The 16039-nt window shown below is 33.4% G+C and overlaps 1 protein-coding gene across 1 annotated transcript; it reads right to left on the reverse strand.

Annotated features, from left to right (window-relative positions):
- Positions 1-7826: 7826 nt before the first annotated feature.
- LOC6038203 (astacin) lies at positions 7827-12669 on the reverse strand. Its single transcript, XM_038266565.1, has 3 exons — positions 12585-12669; positions 11762-12516; positions 7827-7835 (listed from the first exon to the last, which is right to left on the reverse strand). The coding sequence occupies exons 1-3, from the start codon at positions 12667-12669 to the stop codon at positions 7827-7829; spliced, it is 849 nt and encodes a 282-aa protein (XP_038122493.1).
- Positions 12670-16039: the final 3370 nt, after the last annotated feature.

Consider the following 16039-nt stretch of genomic DNA (forward strand, 5'->3'; position numbering starts at 1 on the left):
GATTTTATGATTTTATGATTTTATGATTTTATGATTTTATGATTTTATGATTTTATGATTTTATGATTTTATGATTTTATGATTTTATGATTTTATGATTTTATGATTTTATGATTTTATGATTTTATGATTTTATGATTTTATGATTTTATGATTTTATGATTTTATGATTTTATGATTTTATGATTTTATGATTTTTATGATTTTATGATTTTATGATTTTATGATTTTATGATTTTATGATTTTATGATTTTATGATTTTATGATTTTATGATTTTATGATTTTATGATTTTATGATTTTATGATTTTATGATTTTATGATTTTATGATTTTATGATTTTATGATTTTATGATTTTATGATTTTATGATTTTATGATTTTATGATTTTATGATTGTATGATTTTATGATTTTATGATTTTATGATTTTATGATTTTATGATTTTATGATTTTATGATTTTATGATTTTATGATTTTATGATTTTATGATTTTATGATTTTATGATTTTTGATTTTTGATTTTTTGATTTTATGATTTTATGATTTTATGATTTTATGATTTTATGATTTTATGATTTTATGATTTTATGATTTTATGATTTTATGATTTTATGATTTTATGATTTTATGATTTTATGATTTTATGATTTTATGATTTTATGATTTTATGATTTTATGATTTTATGATTTTATGATTTTATGATTTTATGATTTTATGATTTTATGATTTTATGATTTTATGATTTTATGATTTTATGATTTTATGATTTTATGATTTTATGATTTTATGATTTTATGATTTTATGATTTTATGATTTTATGATTTTATGATTTTATGATTTTATGATTTTATGATTTTATGATTTTATGATTTTATGATTTTATTATTATTTTTTTTGATTTTTTATTGTTTTTATAATTTATTTAAGTCTTAACGTCTCTGCTTCGATTCTGGAAGACTCTGGAAGCTGTCCACGGCAGTAAACGTATGCTCTTGGAATGAAGCCTCTCTACGAAGTGCGACTAAAAATAAGCAACAGTGATCTATCGAAACCAATTTGGAAGATGGAACGAAAGAGTACCCCAGTGAGGAAGATATACGAATGCTTTTCTTCGAAATTTGTTGGCCTCAGGAAAATATACGACAGTTTGACCTAGAAAAGAACTTGAATTCAATGTTTATATATTCCCTAGAAATCAATTTATTTATTGAGTATCAATTGGAAAACCTATACCATTGTTTGTGATTTGCAACACTTCAGGTAAAGAAAAGAAATTCTCTTTTTCGGGGGTGTGAAAATTGAAGTCAAACACTTGGACGAAAATTTCAATCCCAATCAGATCAGCAAGCCATGGAGGTAAAACACAGCAAACTTGTCCACCTCTTTGTCGTCTAGGCATGCTGCGATTCGATTTCGACCTTTCTTTTCAGACAGACGCCTACTTCGATTTGCAGCCCAAATCGAAAGCAAAGCTTGCTTAGACCTCCCCGTGTGTGGAACCTAATTTCGTCCCATTCCTCCTTGGGAGGTTTCGACTCGAGTGGAGTTTCTTAAACTTAAACCCGAACCCCGAGCCAAGTTGTCACAGTCGTCGGATCGTGTCGGGCGTGTTGCATAACCTGCCCCGACGAGGCCGGGATGGCAGCTAGGAAAACGGAAAACTTGCAAGCAATGCATTTTTCACATTTTCCAGTCCTAGGAAAGACGGAAAACCCGTGAGTGAGGGCAAACTATTTCAATTCTTGGGGAGCAAACTGTCTCCGAATGAAGGGAAAAATTTGGGGAGCGATTCAACTAGCAGAATTGTTTTTGTCTTGACAAAAAATCTATTTTTCTTTGTTAGAAAATTCAAAATCATTCTCCTTAAAATGAAAACAACAATAATTTCTCTCAATTGTCAACGAATTTTCCCGGTGGAAAACCCTCCTCCGGAAAAAAAGCAACCCCACGCCAGGTGGCGTGGAGTTTGACAGAAATTTCACCTCCAACAAAAGTTCCTCGCCGCCGAGGAAAATCTTGAGCTGCGCCGACAAAAAGGGGGTGCGATCCCCCCCCCCAAGTTCAAATAGCTCATTTGTCAAGCAGTTTTCCGAGTTGTTTTCCCCCTTTCCCCCACTACGGTTGAATTCGGGCTCCACTTTGACAGTTGAACGGAAATGACTGAATTTTTCCGGAACGACGAGGAAGGTGGTAGCAGCAGGCCAAGAATTTTTCACTGTCTTAACCTGCTCAAGATAGAGAGAGAGAGAGAGAGAGAGCGAGGAAGTTTGGAGCAGTAGATCGCAGTTGGCGTTGCTCGGTGCTGCAAGTTTATCGAAAAGCTTGGGGAAACAGTGCATTTTGACACGGAGAAGGGAAATAATAAAGAAAAACAGGTTGCTGCGTGTCACGGCAGTATGTTAATTTTCCTTGTATTGAATTAGTTTGGAGGGAAGGTTTTGAATTTTGTGAGAGATTTGTTATTGGGAAAGTTTGGCGTGATGAATAAATTTTGCGTTCGATTTTCGGTTGATGGGAGAAAATGCGAGCATTTTGGTTTTAAGATTCTCTCAATCATAGATTTGATTTTGAGGCAATTCTAAGATAATGACGCTTTTTTAGAGTCTCTCGAAAAAATAAAAATTAGTTTAAATTAAAAATTTTACACCGTCTTGTAGGGGTAAGCGTGATTGCCTCTCACCTAGTCGGCCTGGGTTCGATCCCAGAAGGTCCCGGTGGCAAATTTTGAGACTGATCACGCCTTCCGTCGGACGAGAAGTAAAAGTTGGCCCCGGTCTAACCTAAAAAGGTTAGGTCGTTAGCTCAGTCAAGGTGTAGGAGTCGTCTCCCTGGGTCCTGTCTCGGTGGAGTCGCTGGTAGGCAGTTGGACTAACAATCCAAAGGTCGTCAGTTCGAATCCCGGGGTAGATGGAAGCTTAGGTGTAAAAAGAGGTTTGCAATTGCCTCAACAATCAAGCCTTCGGACACCTAGTTTTCGAGTAGGAATCTCGCAATCGACAACGCCAAGGCAATGCTGTAGAGCGAATAATTTGATTTTTTTTAAACTTTTCGAGAAAAGATTTATGAGATTTTGAGTGCAAGTTTATTGGCATTTTTTCCAGCATAAAACAAACAAAAAAAAGCCTCTTCACCTCCTCTCAAATTTGAACCACTCTAATACTGCAAAACAATTAAAAAAAAACTCAAAAAAGTAAAAAAAAACATTTCTGTAGAAGTTTTTTGGTTTTTTGGGGGCATATCTTCAAACTTGATTGAGCAATCTGATGTGAATAATCATCACGCATACAGTCATCCCTCATATTCGGAACAGTTTACAGATCGGCCAATGTTCAAAAAATCATAGCAAATCGATAATTGAACATATTGATTTGCTTTTACCTTCATGTGAAAGCTTGTCTTGCGATCTTTCTAATGCTGTATCGAACAAATGCAAATTTTAATTTTGACGAAAAACTTTGATCTTTGAAATCCACAAATTCGGAACACTTTTTTCTTACGGATGTAAACAAACTTTGGTTCTATCCATGAATGCATAATTTTCACAAAATAATGACTTGACGCACTGAAACCAACGAAATTCAAGCTTAGTTATGTTTTATGAATGGTCTGTTAACATTTTGGTGAAAAAATCAGTAAAAATGTAGGTGTTCCACAATTGTGGGAGGCACAATAACATCCCACAATTATGGAACAGGCAATTGGGAGGCACTGCTCTGGATAAAATAGTCTTGAAATGAGGTTTTTTGTTCAAAAAGTACCACTTTTACTAGTGAAATAGCAAGAGAATGTCCAAATGAAGGTCCTAAAAATAGTAGGGTCGACAGAAAAGATGCATTCTGCTTGCTATTGACAAATTATCACAAAAGTGTTCCGAATTTGTGGGTGTTCCGAATATGTGGGATGACTGTACATGACAAAATCCAGCCTGTAACCCGCTAAAACTCATGATTTATTTTAGCTTCGAGTTAAAAAATGAGATATATGACAAAATGTATCAACTAACTGAACAATAATGCAAACGTGATAGAGCTTAAAGATAGTAATTTATAAAATTCTGATGTCTTTTTTTAAATAGGTGAATATCCATTTTTTTCCAAAGCATATCGAGATATTCCTGGCCAGATTTTTTTTAAACCATCAAAGTTTTTAATGCTGGAATGTATTTTTTAAGGTCGTTGCAAATATTTTTTTATGTTTCATGTCCCTCGACTCTGGTCAAAGTCTAGGGGGAAACAAACCATGGTTTCGACATTTGGATGAACAAAGTGTTTTAAAAAGCATTTTACACCAGTCCAGTTGCGGCAATTTTTTTTTTCGCGAAAAAAAAACTTTCTGCGGGACTGTATATTGTTTTTTTTAATAAAAAAATAAAGTTCATAAGTCAGATTACACATGTTGCCATTTTGAATTTTTTCGAACATAATTTAGTACTCATGTAGTGCTATTTAGTGCCCTATGCCTCAGATTAAGTGCCTATATAGTTTCCATGCAAATTGCCATACAAAGTTCAAAAGTTAGGTTACACAAGCCGCCCTTTCTTTACCACTAGCCAAGGGACAATTTTTTTTTAATAAAATAAGATAATAAATGCATATAAAAATTCATAAAAATTAGTGAAGAAAAACATAAAACCAAAGAAGGCAACTTTTTCTTAAAACAAAAATTGCTCAAAAATTACAATTGAAAAATCTAAAGTTATGAAAAAATGGACAGATGATGATGGGATAATTGATTAGAAATCTTTCAATAATTTATAGAATAAACCATCCGCAGTTGTTCAAAAATCTTAAATTTTATAAAAAATGTTGAGATTTGAAGAGAATTTGTAATATTTGTATAAATTTTAGACTGAGGTTTAATTTAATTATCCAGTAGTTATACTCTCGACTGTTACTCTGCAATTTTGGGTTGTGGTTTTTCGGCCTTCAGTCATATAGCAATGTAAAAAATTCGAAAACCACAACCGAAAATTTAATTTTACAGAAAATTCAGAACTTCGAAATTTGTCATATCTTTTTAAACAGCCCATCTTATATGTTTAAAAATCACAATTTATTACAAAATATACGATTTTTTGTTTTGAAAATCTGTAGCCATTTCGCTCTGCGCAAGAAAAGATTGTAGACATTTCAAACTGAGTTTCATTGATTTTATGAAATTTTGAGATATGTTATACTTATTTTAATGTATTTTTTCTAATAATTTGTAGACGTTTTAGACTGAGTTTAAGAGATTTTCAGAAAAAAAAGTTATTAAAAACTAGTTTTTTTTATTACACAGTAAAAAATTGTGTAAATTTGGAAGGTGTTATATATGTAGGTTGAATGTTACCTCTTTATGATGTAATTTTCCCTCAATTTAGAGGTAACACGTTTTTCTAAAATAAAAGGAGTACCATTTCCCTGATGTAATATCACCATGATTTTTTTTACTGTTTGAAAATTTGTAAACATCTAAGACTAAGTTTGATGAAATGGCAACTTTGTTGAAATTTTAGAATGTGTTCGACAAATTATTGAAAGCAAAAAATGGCAATTTTAATAGTATTTACGAGGTTAAAGATTTTAAGAATAGGCAGGCATTTTAGACTGAGGGTAAGCTTGCGTGTGACGGAGTTTGATGAAATTTTAAATATTGTAAATAAATATTGAGATTCTTGACCTTATACCTTCCCAAAAACTTTCCAACTCCAAGCTAAAATTACTTGGGGATACCGTGGAGATTTTCCCATGTCCCCTTAAAAAAGAAGTGCATCAACAATTCCCGTCTTCCAAATCCCTTTTCTTGCCCCTGGTGCGCGGTGAAGAGAACCTAGTTCAGGTGGAAATGGTTCTATTCCCAATTATCAATTCCTACACCCAAAATTCAGAATCGAGATAATCGTTCTCTCAAAATTTATTGAGGGATCAGTGCCAAAATCGATAGAATAATGGTACCAACTCACACCATCATAACAAATGAGTTCATTCGTTAGTTGAATCAATAAATCTCCAACCAGTGTCATACATCGACTTCTGACTTCTCCATGGTCACCAAGCTGTGGTGGCCGAGTCAGCTAAGTCATTGGATTGGTTTGTCAAAGGTCTCTGGTTCGATTCCCGTTGTCGACACTTTTGGTTTTTTGTTTGACGGATGAACTTTTTTTTGCAAATGAACCTCGAGAGAATAGTTCTATCGCCCATCTCGAGCTGTGTTCTCTGCGTCCGTGAATGGTACCACTATTCTCTCGAATCGAGACCATCATTCTCTCGGACTAGCGCTGCCAGTTTTGGGTGTAGCAAACTTGCGCTTATAGGTAATCATCACATTATATGACGAAATCCAGGCGGCAATCCGTCTGCAATGCCGTCTTAGACTGAAACTGAGACTAAAAAGGGTATGAAAATAAGTAGACTTTTTCAACTGAAAGGGATGGTTTTTGAATGCAATAAAGATATTTCAAACTGATTAGACATTTTTATGGTTATTTTCAATAGAACGTAATCTTGGGCGTTTTCGAGTATGAGATTAGGGTATTTGGGAATTATTTAAGTAATTTATACTGAAGACTAGATGAAAATAAGATATTGAAAGTTTCATGAAATGTTAAAATTTTTGGTATTTTTGGTAACTTTACCTTTTTCAAGATTCTAAAAGAACTGTTCAAAAAGAAACCAGATAATATTTTTTTAAAGAGCTTCCACCGAAATATAATCCGCTTTTGGCCAGAAAGTGTTTTCTCCACTCACCACAAGAATATTACAGTCATCTTACCAGCTGTGGAGACCAGGAAACTAACAACCAATAACGAGCAAAACTTGGCCAAGTTGCGAGTCTGGTGAAACCGAAAACCTACACGTTTCTTCTTCTTCTTTTTTCTTGTGTGTGTGTGTGACTTGGCTGAAAAAGCGCACACATACAGTTAAACACACACACACACACACACACACACACACTTGCAGCAGCAGTGTCACCAGAGATAAAAGAGTGCAAGTCTTGGGTCGAACTTTGCCTTCTTGAGCTCGGCGTTCGCTGCCCAAGTGTGCTGCACCATTGTGTGCGGTGTCTTTTTATTTCAGTGGTTGTGTGGTTGTTCCGTTTTCTCTGTGTGAAAGTGAACCCCACCGGGATATGACTAATGGACGAATGTCAACAGTTTCCTTGGCCCTTTTCTTTTCCCTAAGCTTGAAGTCGCCGCCGCGTTTTGCGCATTTTGTCTTGTGTCACCAGTGATGCTCTCGTGGAATGAGTGTGTACATTTGTGTGAGTGCAGTTTTGTGGGAATTGGATGCTGCGGTAAGTTTTAATATTTTAAGCGGTGAATTTCTTCCAGTTACTGGGTGGTTTTGGTATTTGAGGTTTTGTGATAAATCGTTTGGGAAATTGTATTTTCTGTCAAGAAATCATCTAAAAAGTAAAATAAAAATCCAATTAGTATTTCGTTCATTCTTCAAATCTGAATTGCCATTGTCCAGGAAGCCAACTTTCATTCAAACTTCCAAACAATAGCCATCAAATTGCACGACAAAGTCAACAAACAGCTCACAGTCCTTTCTGTTTGGCTAGTCCCAAATTTAACTCTACTGAAAGGTGTAGTAATTAATCTTCACGCCCGACGACGACGGTCCGCCCCCAGCCCGCCCTCGGTCCGACTTTCGCGCGCTCCGGACGAGATGAGAACGAATTTAATTTATGGCCTTTCATAAATCTTGGGTCCGGGTCCACCACTTCCACACGCGAATTCTACCCGCACCCTCCTCCATCAAGCGCCTTCGGGTTCCTATTTTTGGAGGGGTTTTTTGGTGGGGTGTCATATCTTCTGAATTTTTCCATTTTTTACGTTCTACTTGGTCTGTAGAATCGAGGAAAACAGACGTGAAAATAATATTAACTCAAATTTTAGTACCACTGCGGCTCAAAGTGAAGGTCTTAGTCTTGTTGGTCATGTCAGTAACATAACCAACTTAAATTTTTCTACACGCCGATTTTCGTTTAATAAAAATTCTAACAAAATGAGTAATTGAAAACTTCAGAATTGAATACTTATCAAAATTTATATTTTTTAATAAAGACTCACATCCATTTGTCTGTGATCAACTCTTCAGAAAAGAATCGGCTCCTAAGCAAACAATTCAAAAAAAAAAAAGAAGAAAAAGAGGTCAACTTGGAGGCGAAAAAAGAGCAAATCCCATTCCTGCCACTGGTCAATTGTTAATTAAAGTTGGAAATTAGTCCAATTGTGCATCCCATTGCCGAGAAAAGGATGAAAGTGTGCCAAATGGGACCAACAATGTAAACTGGTTAAGTGAAATGGAGAAATGGGATGGGATGGTGGTGGTCGCGTCGCATTTAGCTGGCAAATTAATGCCGGAGCACGAAATTGGAATCATTTGATGTAATGAGAGGTTTGAAGGGGAGAGGATAATTGTTTGGGGTAGTAAACAGGATTGATAGTCTGGAAATCTTTTTTGTTATTTGTCAATCAACATTTAAAGGAATTTCTGTAATATCTTTACAGTTCCTTAAATTTTCAACCTAAAAAACGAAAAAACCTGACAAAAAAAAATTCGGAAAATTAATTTTTACTGATCGCAGTTTGTCGTGACAACAAGAATTTAAGAAATACATAAACTCGTCTAGTAATCCGATCATAATATTTAAATTTTTGACAGGAGTGTAACGATCAATTCAGGGTTGTTAATGATAAAATAATGCCGCTTTTTTTCGAAAATACTAAAATTTTCTCAAATATGTATTAAAATGAAGGGAAATTTTGTATGCATTTAAAATTTTATTCAAGTTTGGTTTTTGTAAAATACTAAAATTTTCACAAAGTACTCATTTTTTTCAAAAATGCTGAAGTTTCATGATTTGCCATGAGGGTATCTAACATTGAGAAGTTTTGTTTATTTTTTCTCTTTTATCAAGTTTTTTCGAAAATATTCAATTTTTCACAAAATACCTCATTTTTTGTAAATTACTATTTTTTTACAAAATTCCGTTTTTTCGAAAATACTAAATTTCAATAATTTGCATTATAGGTATAAAATGAATCAAAACTGTGTATGATTTTTCACTTTTATTTGAGTTTTTTCAATGAAATTTAAAAATTATCACAAAATATTCATTTTTTTCGAAAATACGGAAATTTTAAGGCGTTTCGAAATTTTGAATGCATTTTTACTGTTATTGTGTTTTTTTGCTAGATACTAAAATTTTCACAAAAAACCGTATTTTTAAAAAGTACCAATAATCTTAATTTTCATTGTGGGTATCAGAAGAATGAAAATCTTGCATTCATTTTTTTGAATGAAATTCATAGTATTTCACAGAAAAAAGAAATTCTTTGAAAATACAAAAAAAAGTATTTGCAATATAGGTTTCAGATGATTTGAAATTTTGTATGCTTTTTCATTGTTATTGAGTTTTTGGAACAAAATACTAAAATTTTCACAAAATAACGTATTTTTTGAATACATTCAACTTTTTATTATTTACAATATGGATATCAGACGTTTCGAAATAATGCATGCATTTTCGATGTCTTAGTGTTTTTTTAATACATAAATTTTCACAAAATAACGTATTTTTTTAAATACTCAAATTTTTGCAATTTTTAATATGGGTATCAGAAGATTTGAAATTTTACATGCATTTGCACTGTTTTAGAGTTTTTGGAATTAAATACAAAAAAATCACAAAATATTGATTTTTTCGAAAAAAAACTCATTTTTTTATAATTTGCATTATGAGTATCAAACGATTTGAAATTTTGTATTTTTTTAAAATTTTCATAATCAAACGAAGCGAAATTTTGCATGCATTTTCACTGTTTTAAGTTTTTTAAAAATTTAATACTAAATCCTGCAGCCATGATTTTGGCCATTCTGTACCATTCTGCACAATTTCGGTGATAGAATCTACCAAAATTTGACGTTTGGTACCCATGTTGTAAAATTTATAGTATTAAAAATAACGATATTTAGTGAAAATTTCAGTATTTCATTTGAAAAATCTCTAAAACAGTGAAAATGCATGCAAAATTTCGAATCGTTTGATAATTTGACAATTTAAAAAAAATAGTATTTAAAATAAACTTTTTTTGTGAAAATTTTAGTATTTCATTCAAATAACTCAACACAATTGATGTATGAATAATTCAAATCGTTCAATAGCAATACTGAAAATTATGAAAATTTGTGTATTTTAAAGAAAATGAATAGTTGAATTTTGAATGGTTTGATACCCATATTGCAAATTATGTAAATTTGAGCACTTTAAAAATACGATAATTTGTGAAAATTTTAGTATCTTACAAAAAAAAACTTTATAAAGGTGAAAAAGCATACACAATTTTTTTTTGTTTGATACCCATATTGCAAATTATGAAAATTTAAGTATCTTCGAAAAAAAATACGTTATTTTGTGACATTTTAAAAGTATTTCTGCTTGAAATCTTAATAAATTATCGAAAAATATATTCCAAGTGAAATTTAACACGATGCACGAGTCAATTTTAGAAAGATTTAAAAAATGAGTTATCGTCCGTTATCGTCAATTCGACTAGTTTGCAAAGTAGGCAAGACTCAAACCTTTATGTGCGTGACAGTTCCAAATTGCAAGCAGAGTTGCCAGTTATGGAAAACCGTTTTGCCTTCCTGACTGAGGTAAGGCTATAATCCTGCTCTAAAATTGAACTTTTTATTTAAAGCTCGAAAACCCACCTTGATGTATACATATCGACTCAGAATCGAAAACTGAACAAATGTCTGTGTGTATGTGTGTGTGTATGTGTGTGTGTATGTGACCAATAATGTCACTCAGTTTTCTCAGCACTGGCTCAACCGATTTTGACCAAATCAGTCGCATTCGACTTGGTTTAGGGTCCCATACGGTGTTATTGAATTGTTTGAAGTTTCGATAAGTAGTTCAAAAGTTATGTATAAAAATGTGTTTTCGCATATTTTCGGAAGTTGAATAAATGGCAGTAAACTGAACCAAACATCATCATGTTATACATCGTTAGTTAGGTAATTGAAAAACCTTTCCAACGAGTCCAAAACATTGAGAAGCTGGCAACCCTGTCTCGAGTTATAACCACTTAAATGATATTTATGTACTTTTTTGTAGCCGGATCTCACTTAAATGTATGTAAACAATGTCCGGATCCATCATCCGAGGTAATCGAAAGACGTTTTCCAACAAGTCCAAAACATTGAAGATCTGGCAACCCTGTCTCAAGCTATGACCACTTATGATGCCACTTATGAGCCCTTGAGTGATATGTGTGTTTTTTGTATTCCGGAACAGAACGAATTAGATGAAATTTGTGTCCAAACCCATCATATCACATATCACCCATTGTTGGAAAAGAGTGAGGAAGACACCAACCACATAGGTGGATTAAGTTGGTTTTTTAATTGAGTTTGACAGAATATGCTTGTAATATGCAAAGCTCCTTTGAGTGGACTACTTTGATTCTGTTATTTTCATTCTCTTCCAAATGTTGATGATTTTTTAAAGATTTTTTTAAAATTCGCAGGGTCTCTTTATTTTCATGTTCTGTGACAAAAACTTAATTATTTTAGTCTTTTCGGTGTCATCCAAAGAATCCAGTGATTGGTCTTGGAATTCGATTGGAACAGTTGTACCTCAAGTTGATCTCCATAACATCCGTAGTAGCAAATCCGTTCTCATTGCCAAAGTCTCCAACATAAGGTCTCTGTAAACTAACATTTTTAGTATTTAACCTAACAAGTTCGTAAGAATTATACTAACCTTATTGATCAAAACCGGATACTCGCGACTGGCAGCCCCGGCATACCGCGAATAGTGCATCACACTGCCATAATTGTACGTTATGTTGTACGTTTGTCCATCTTCCGGACGAAGTTTGCCAAAATTATTATCGTAAATCTCATCCGTCTGCAACTCCGGCAACAGCGCACTCCGGTTGATCGTGATCCAGTCGTCCCGATCGGGCCGCACAAACTCGTGGTAGAACCCGAGCGCGTGCATCATCTCGTGGACCGGCGTTCCGACGGCCATCAGACACTGCGGCGTCTGCAGGTTGATCAAGTTGTACATGTTGTTCTGCTGCCGGCCAATGTACGAGTAGCAGCCGGTGTTGTTGTTCACGATCGACACAAACAGCGGATCGCTGGCCGTTTTGGGAATGAACCGCACGCACGTGTACCGCCGGAACATCCGCATCGCGTTCTGGATCGTCCGGAGCTCACTGGGGGCTAAATTTGATTTTGTTAAGGTCGATTCACACCTATCCGGAGACGGATCCCGCTCCGAACAAGTGTGAATCGACCTTAAACACTCACTGAAATTTCCCGCGATTTCGTACGGAACCGTCCCGTTCGGCCAGATGTACGAGGTCAGCGAGTCCGGAACCGAAACGCGACCGTCCTTGTTCCGTCCTTCCGGTGGAACCAGCATGATGTCACCCTGGTAGTATCGGCCCAATCCCAGCTCGAACGGATACCGCGAATCGGTGCTGGGGTCATAGCGCTTAAGATCTTCACCTGAAAGAGTGCGAAAATTCACGATGTCACGATTCCGTGAAATGACGAATAAAATTTATCGAACTTACCAACTTCCTCGCTCGGGGTGTAATAGTCACCGTAAACGGCGTAAATTTGCACCAAAATGGGCAAAAATTTGACGAAAGCTACCATCTTGATCGGAAGGTAGCTTCAAATGTGACTTAGTTAAACCATTGTATGCACCTTTTATACGCAAGACTGCAATTATTCAATAAGTGACGTTTCTGATAATCGACATAATTTGTCATTAGTTATCGAACTTCAGCGGAATTTTTTAATTAGCTTTAATTAAGTGTTTACAAGGTAGCCAACAAGATAGGTGCGTTACCAAGTTGTAACTCGTAATGAAGTGTGAAGCGAATTGTTAAGGTGTTGAGATAAGAATCCGATTGCAATTGTACAAATATGACAAGCGAAGTATATTTGACTTAAGGGCTCACCTCAAGAACATGGCTGTCAAATTAATCAATTTGATTTGAATTGAATTTTCAATTGTTTCTGTTTTATATTCGTACGTAACGCGATGAGCAAGCTGTAAGTCACATTCAATGAAGTTAAGGTTATGTTTGCCGATAAGAACATACTTAGTGCTGTGAAGCGACTGTTTAGTTATTAGTAGAAAACTTTTTTTAAAGAACATAAGTTGAAATTATCTAGTTTTCCAGAATATGAGAAATGTTATTCGTATCAAGATGGAAAGCAAAAAACTAATCTAATTTAAATAGTTTTTTTTAGTATCACAAAAAAGGGCTTTAAAATCACTCAACCTCTAGGACCTCTGGAAAAAACTGATGATTTGGCTACACTGCAAACATCAGCTCTTAAACGAAATTTACACAAGCTTAATAGTCCGTTTTTTGTGCTCAATAATTTCCGGAGTCCCTTTCTGTACTTTGTTGGATTAATATTCGAAAGATTTTTCTTGTGGTAGTTTAGAAAATTGGCAACACTGTTTTCTTGAAGTTATTAAACTTTTTAACGAAAGAATTGGTAAAAGTTTTACAAATGAGAAGTTCTGTAAAAGTTCGCAAGTTCTAAGCAGATTTCCAATGTTATTCCTTATGGTCATACAAAATAGGCATGAGAATATTCACAAATTCTAGAAGGATTTTTTGATCGTCTTGAGCAAAATTGTAGGTTATGATGAGATTTTTCAGAAAAAATGCCCCAAAAAAACACCTTTTTTAATTCGATTTTTCATAACAACAGTGCACTTTCAGAAAAGATTGAAATCCTTAAAATACTTGAAATACATTTGAATCTTAAAATACTTTAATTACTTCAAATATTTTAAATACTTTAAATACTTTAAATACTTTAAATTCTTTAAATACTTTAAATACTTTAAATACTTTAAATACTTTAAATACTTTAAATACGTTAAATACTTTAAATACTTTAAATACTTTAAATACTTTAAATACTTTAAATACTTTAAATACTTTAAATACTTTAAATACTTTAAATACTTTAAATACTTTAAATACTTTAAATACTTTAAATACTTTAAATACTTTAAATACTTTAAATACTTTAAATACTTTAAATACTTTAAATACTTTAAATACTTTAAATACTTTAAATACTTTAAATACTTTAAATACTTTAAATACTTTAAATACTTTAAATACTTTAAATACTTTAAATACTTTAAATACTTTAAATACTTTAAATACTTTAAATACTTTAAATACTTTAAATACTTTAAATACTTTAAATACTTTAAATACTTTAAATACTTTAAATACTTTGAATACTTTAAATACTTTAAATACTTTAAATACTTTAAATATTTTAAATACTTTAAATACTTTAAATACTTTAAATACTTTAAATACTTTAAATACTTTAAATACTTTAAATACTTTAAATACTTTAAATACTTTAAATACTTTAAATACTTTAAATACTTTAAATACTTCAAGTACTTTAAATACTTTAAATACTTCAAGTACTTCAAGTACTTTAAATACTTTAAATACTTCAAGTACTTTAAATACTTTAAATTCTTGAAATACTTTGTATTTTATCACAACAATGAACTCTCAGAAAAGATTTTTTTTTTAATTTCGTTTTTAATAATAATTATACAGCAATTCCCCACGAAAACAGCATAATTCGAAAAAAAAGTTTCCGATCGGACTTAAAATTTTTCTGGGGGTTCCTGGACTGAAATAATTAGACCCGTATTTTTTGTTTGGCCGTTAGGGTGACCTACGCCGTGTTAGGGTGGTCCAAAAAATTGCAATTTTCGTCGATTTTTGCAAAAACCACTTTTTTCAAAAAATCATATCTCGGCGCAATTCCATCCGATTTTAGCTTTCCTAGATGCAAAAGAAAGGTGATTAGTTTGGCTATTTGAGAAAAGTAGTAAGAAGTTTCAAAAATCTAGCTAACCATTTGAAAACGTCGTATGAAAACTTAAAATGCTGTTTTGAAGTTCTCGGGACCAAAGAGCCTATGTCTGAAAATGTTTTTATCGGATTCCTCGGAAAATTTCACATAATTTATCACAAAATGGTGCAGTTATGTTTTCAATACTCTGAGATACCATTTTTTGAAAATAAAAACTGGGTTTTTCGACGCGCCACGCGCAAAAATGGGAACATGACGAAAACGGGAAAAAAAATCGATTTTTTTCACTAAAACCTATACATGTTAGGGTACCAAAATTTTTGTAATAAGGCTTTCTAGGCCCAGTGAAAAAAATATAATTTAACTCAAAAATGACGAACTCCTCGTCACAGTGTCCTGATGCAAACAATGATCGAGCAGTAGCTGTCACAGCCCTGCGAAGTATGTTGGCTGACATATCGGGCAGTCAGTCAAAAAAACCAGCTAGAAGTCGCCTGACAAAAATTTTTTGCTAGAAAGAGATAGGAAACCTGATGCAAACAAACGTCCAGCTGTCATGTAAACATACTTTGAATGTGTTGGTAAATTTATGACTAAAAAGCCTTATTGAAATACGCGACTCGTATCTCAGAGTAGTGAAAACATAACTCCACCATTTTTTGATATGTTTTGTGAAATTTTCCGAGGATATCTTCAGACATAGGCTCTTTGGTCCCGAGACCTTCAAAACAGTATTTTAATTTGCATCTAGAACAGCTAAAATCGGATGAAATTGCGCCGAGATATGATTATTTGAAAAAAGTGGTTTTTGCGAAAATCGACGAAAATTGCCATTTTTTGGACCTCCCTAACACGGCGTAGGTCACCCTAATGGTCAAACAAAAAAAAAATGCGGGTCTAATTATTTCAGCCAAGGAATCCCCAGAAAAGTTTTTAGCCCGATCGGAGAACTTTTTTTTCGTAGGGGGAGAGGGGGTAGTATGCACCTCCGGGGCAAAATGCACCCCCTGCTTTTCTCGGTATTTGGAAGAATTTTCCGGGGAAAAAGTCATAGAAATTGTAAGCTTAATATTGCTCAACCATGCTGGAAAAAATTGAGCATCGCAGTATAGAAACAGCTCAAGTTATCTGCAAAACTTTAAAATGT

The sequence above is a fragment of the Culex quinquefasciatus genome, chromosome 1 (assembly GCF_015732765.1).
Source record: "Culex quinquefasciatus strain JHB chromosome 1, VPISU_Cqui_1.0_pri_paternal, whole genome shotgun sequence".
In the NCBI taxonomy this organism is placed as follows: Eukaryota; Metazoa; Arthropoda; class Insecta; order Diptera; family Culicidae; genus Culex; species Culex quinquefasciatus.

Bases quoted from the DNA above. Each gene is read 5' to 3' on its own strand.
- LOC6038203 (XM_038266565.1), bottom strand. From the start codon at position 12,669: ATGGTAGCTTTCGTCAAATTTTTGCCCATTTTGGTGCAAATTTACGCC. The intron at 12,517-12,584 runs GTAAGTTCGATA...GCACTCTTTCAG, and splicing joins CACCCCGAGCGAGGAAGTTG to GTGAAGATCTTAAGCGCTAT.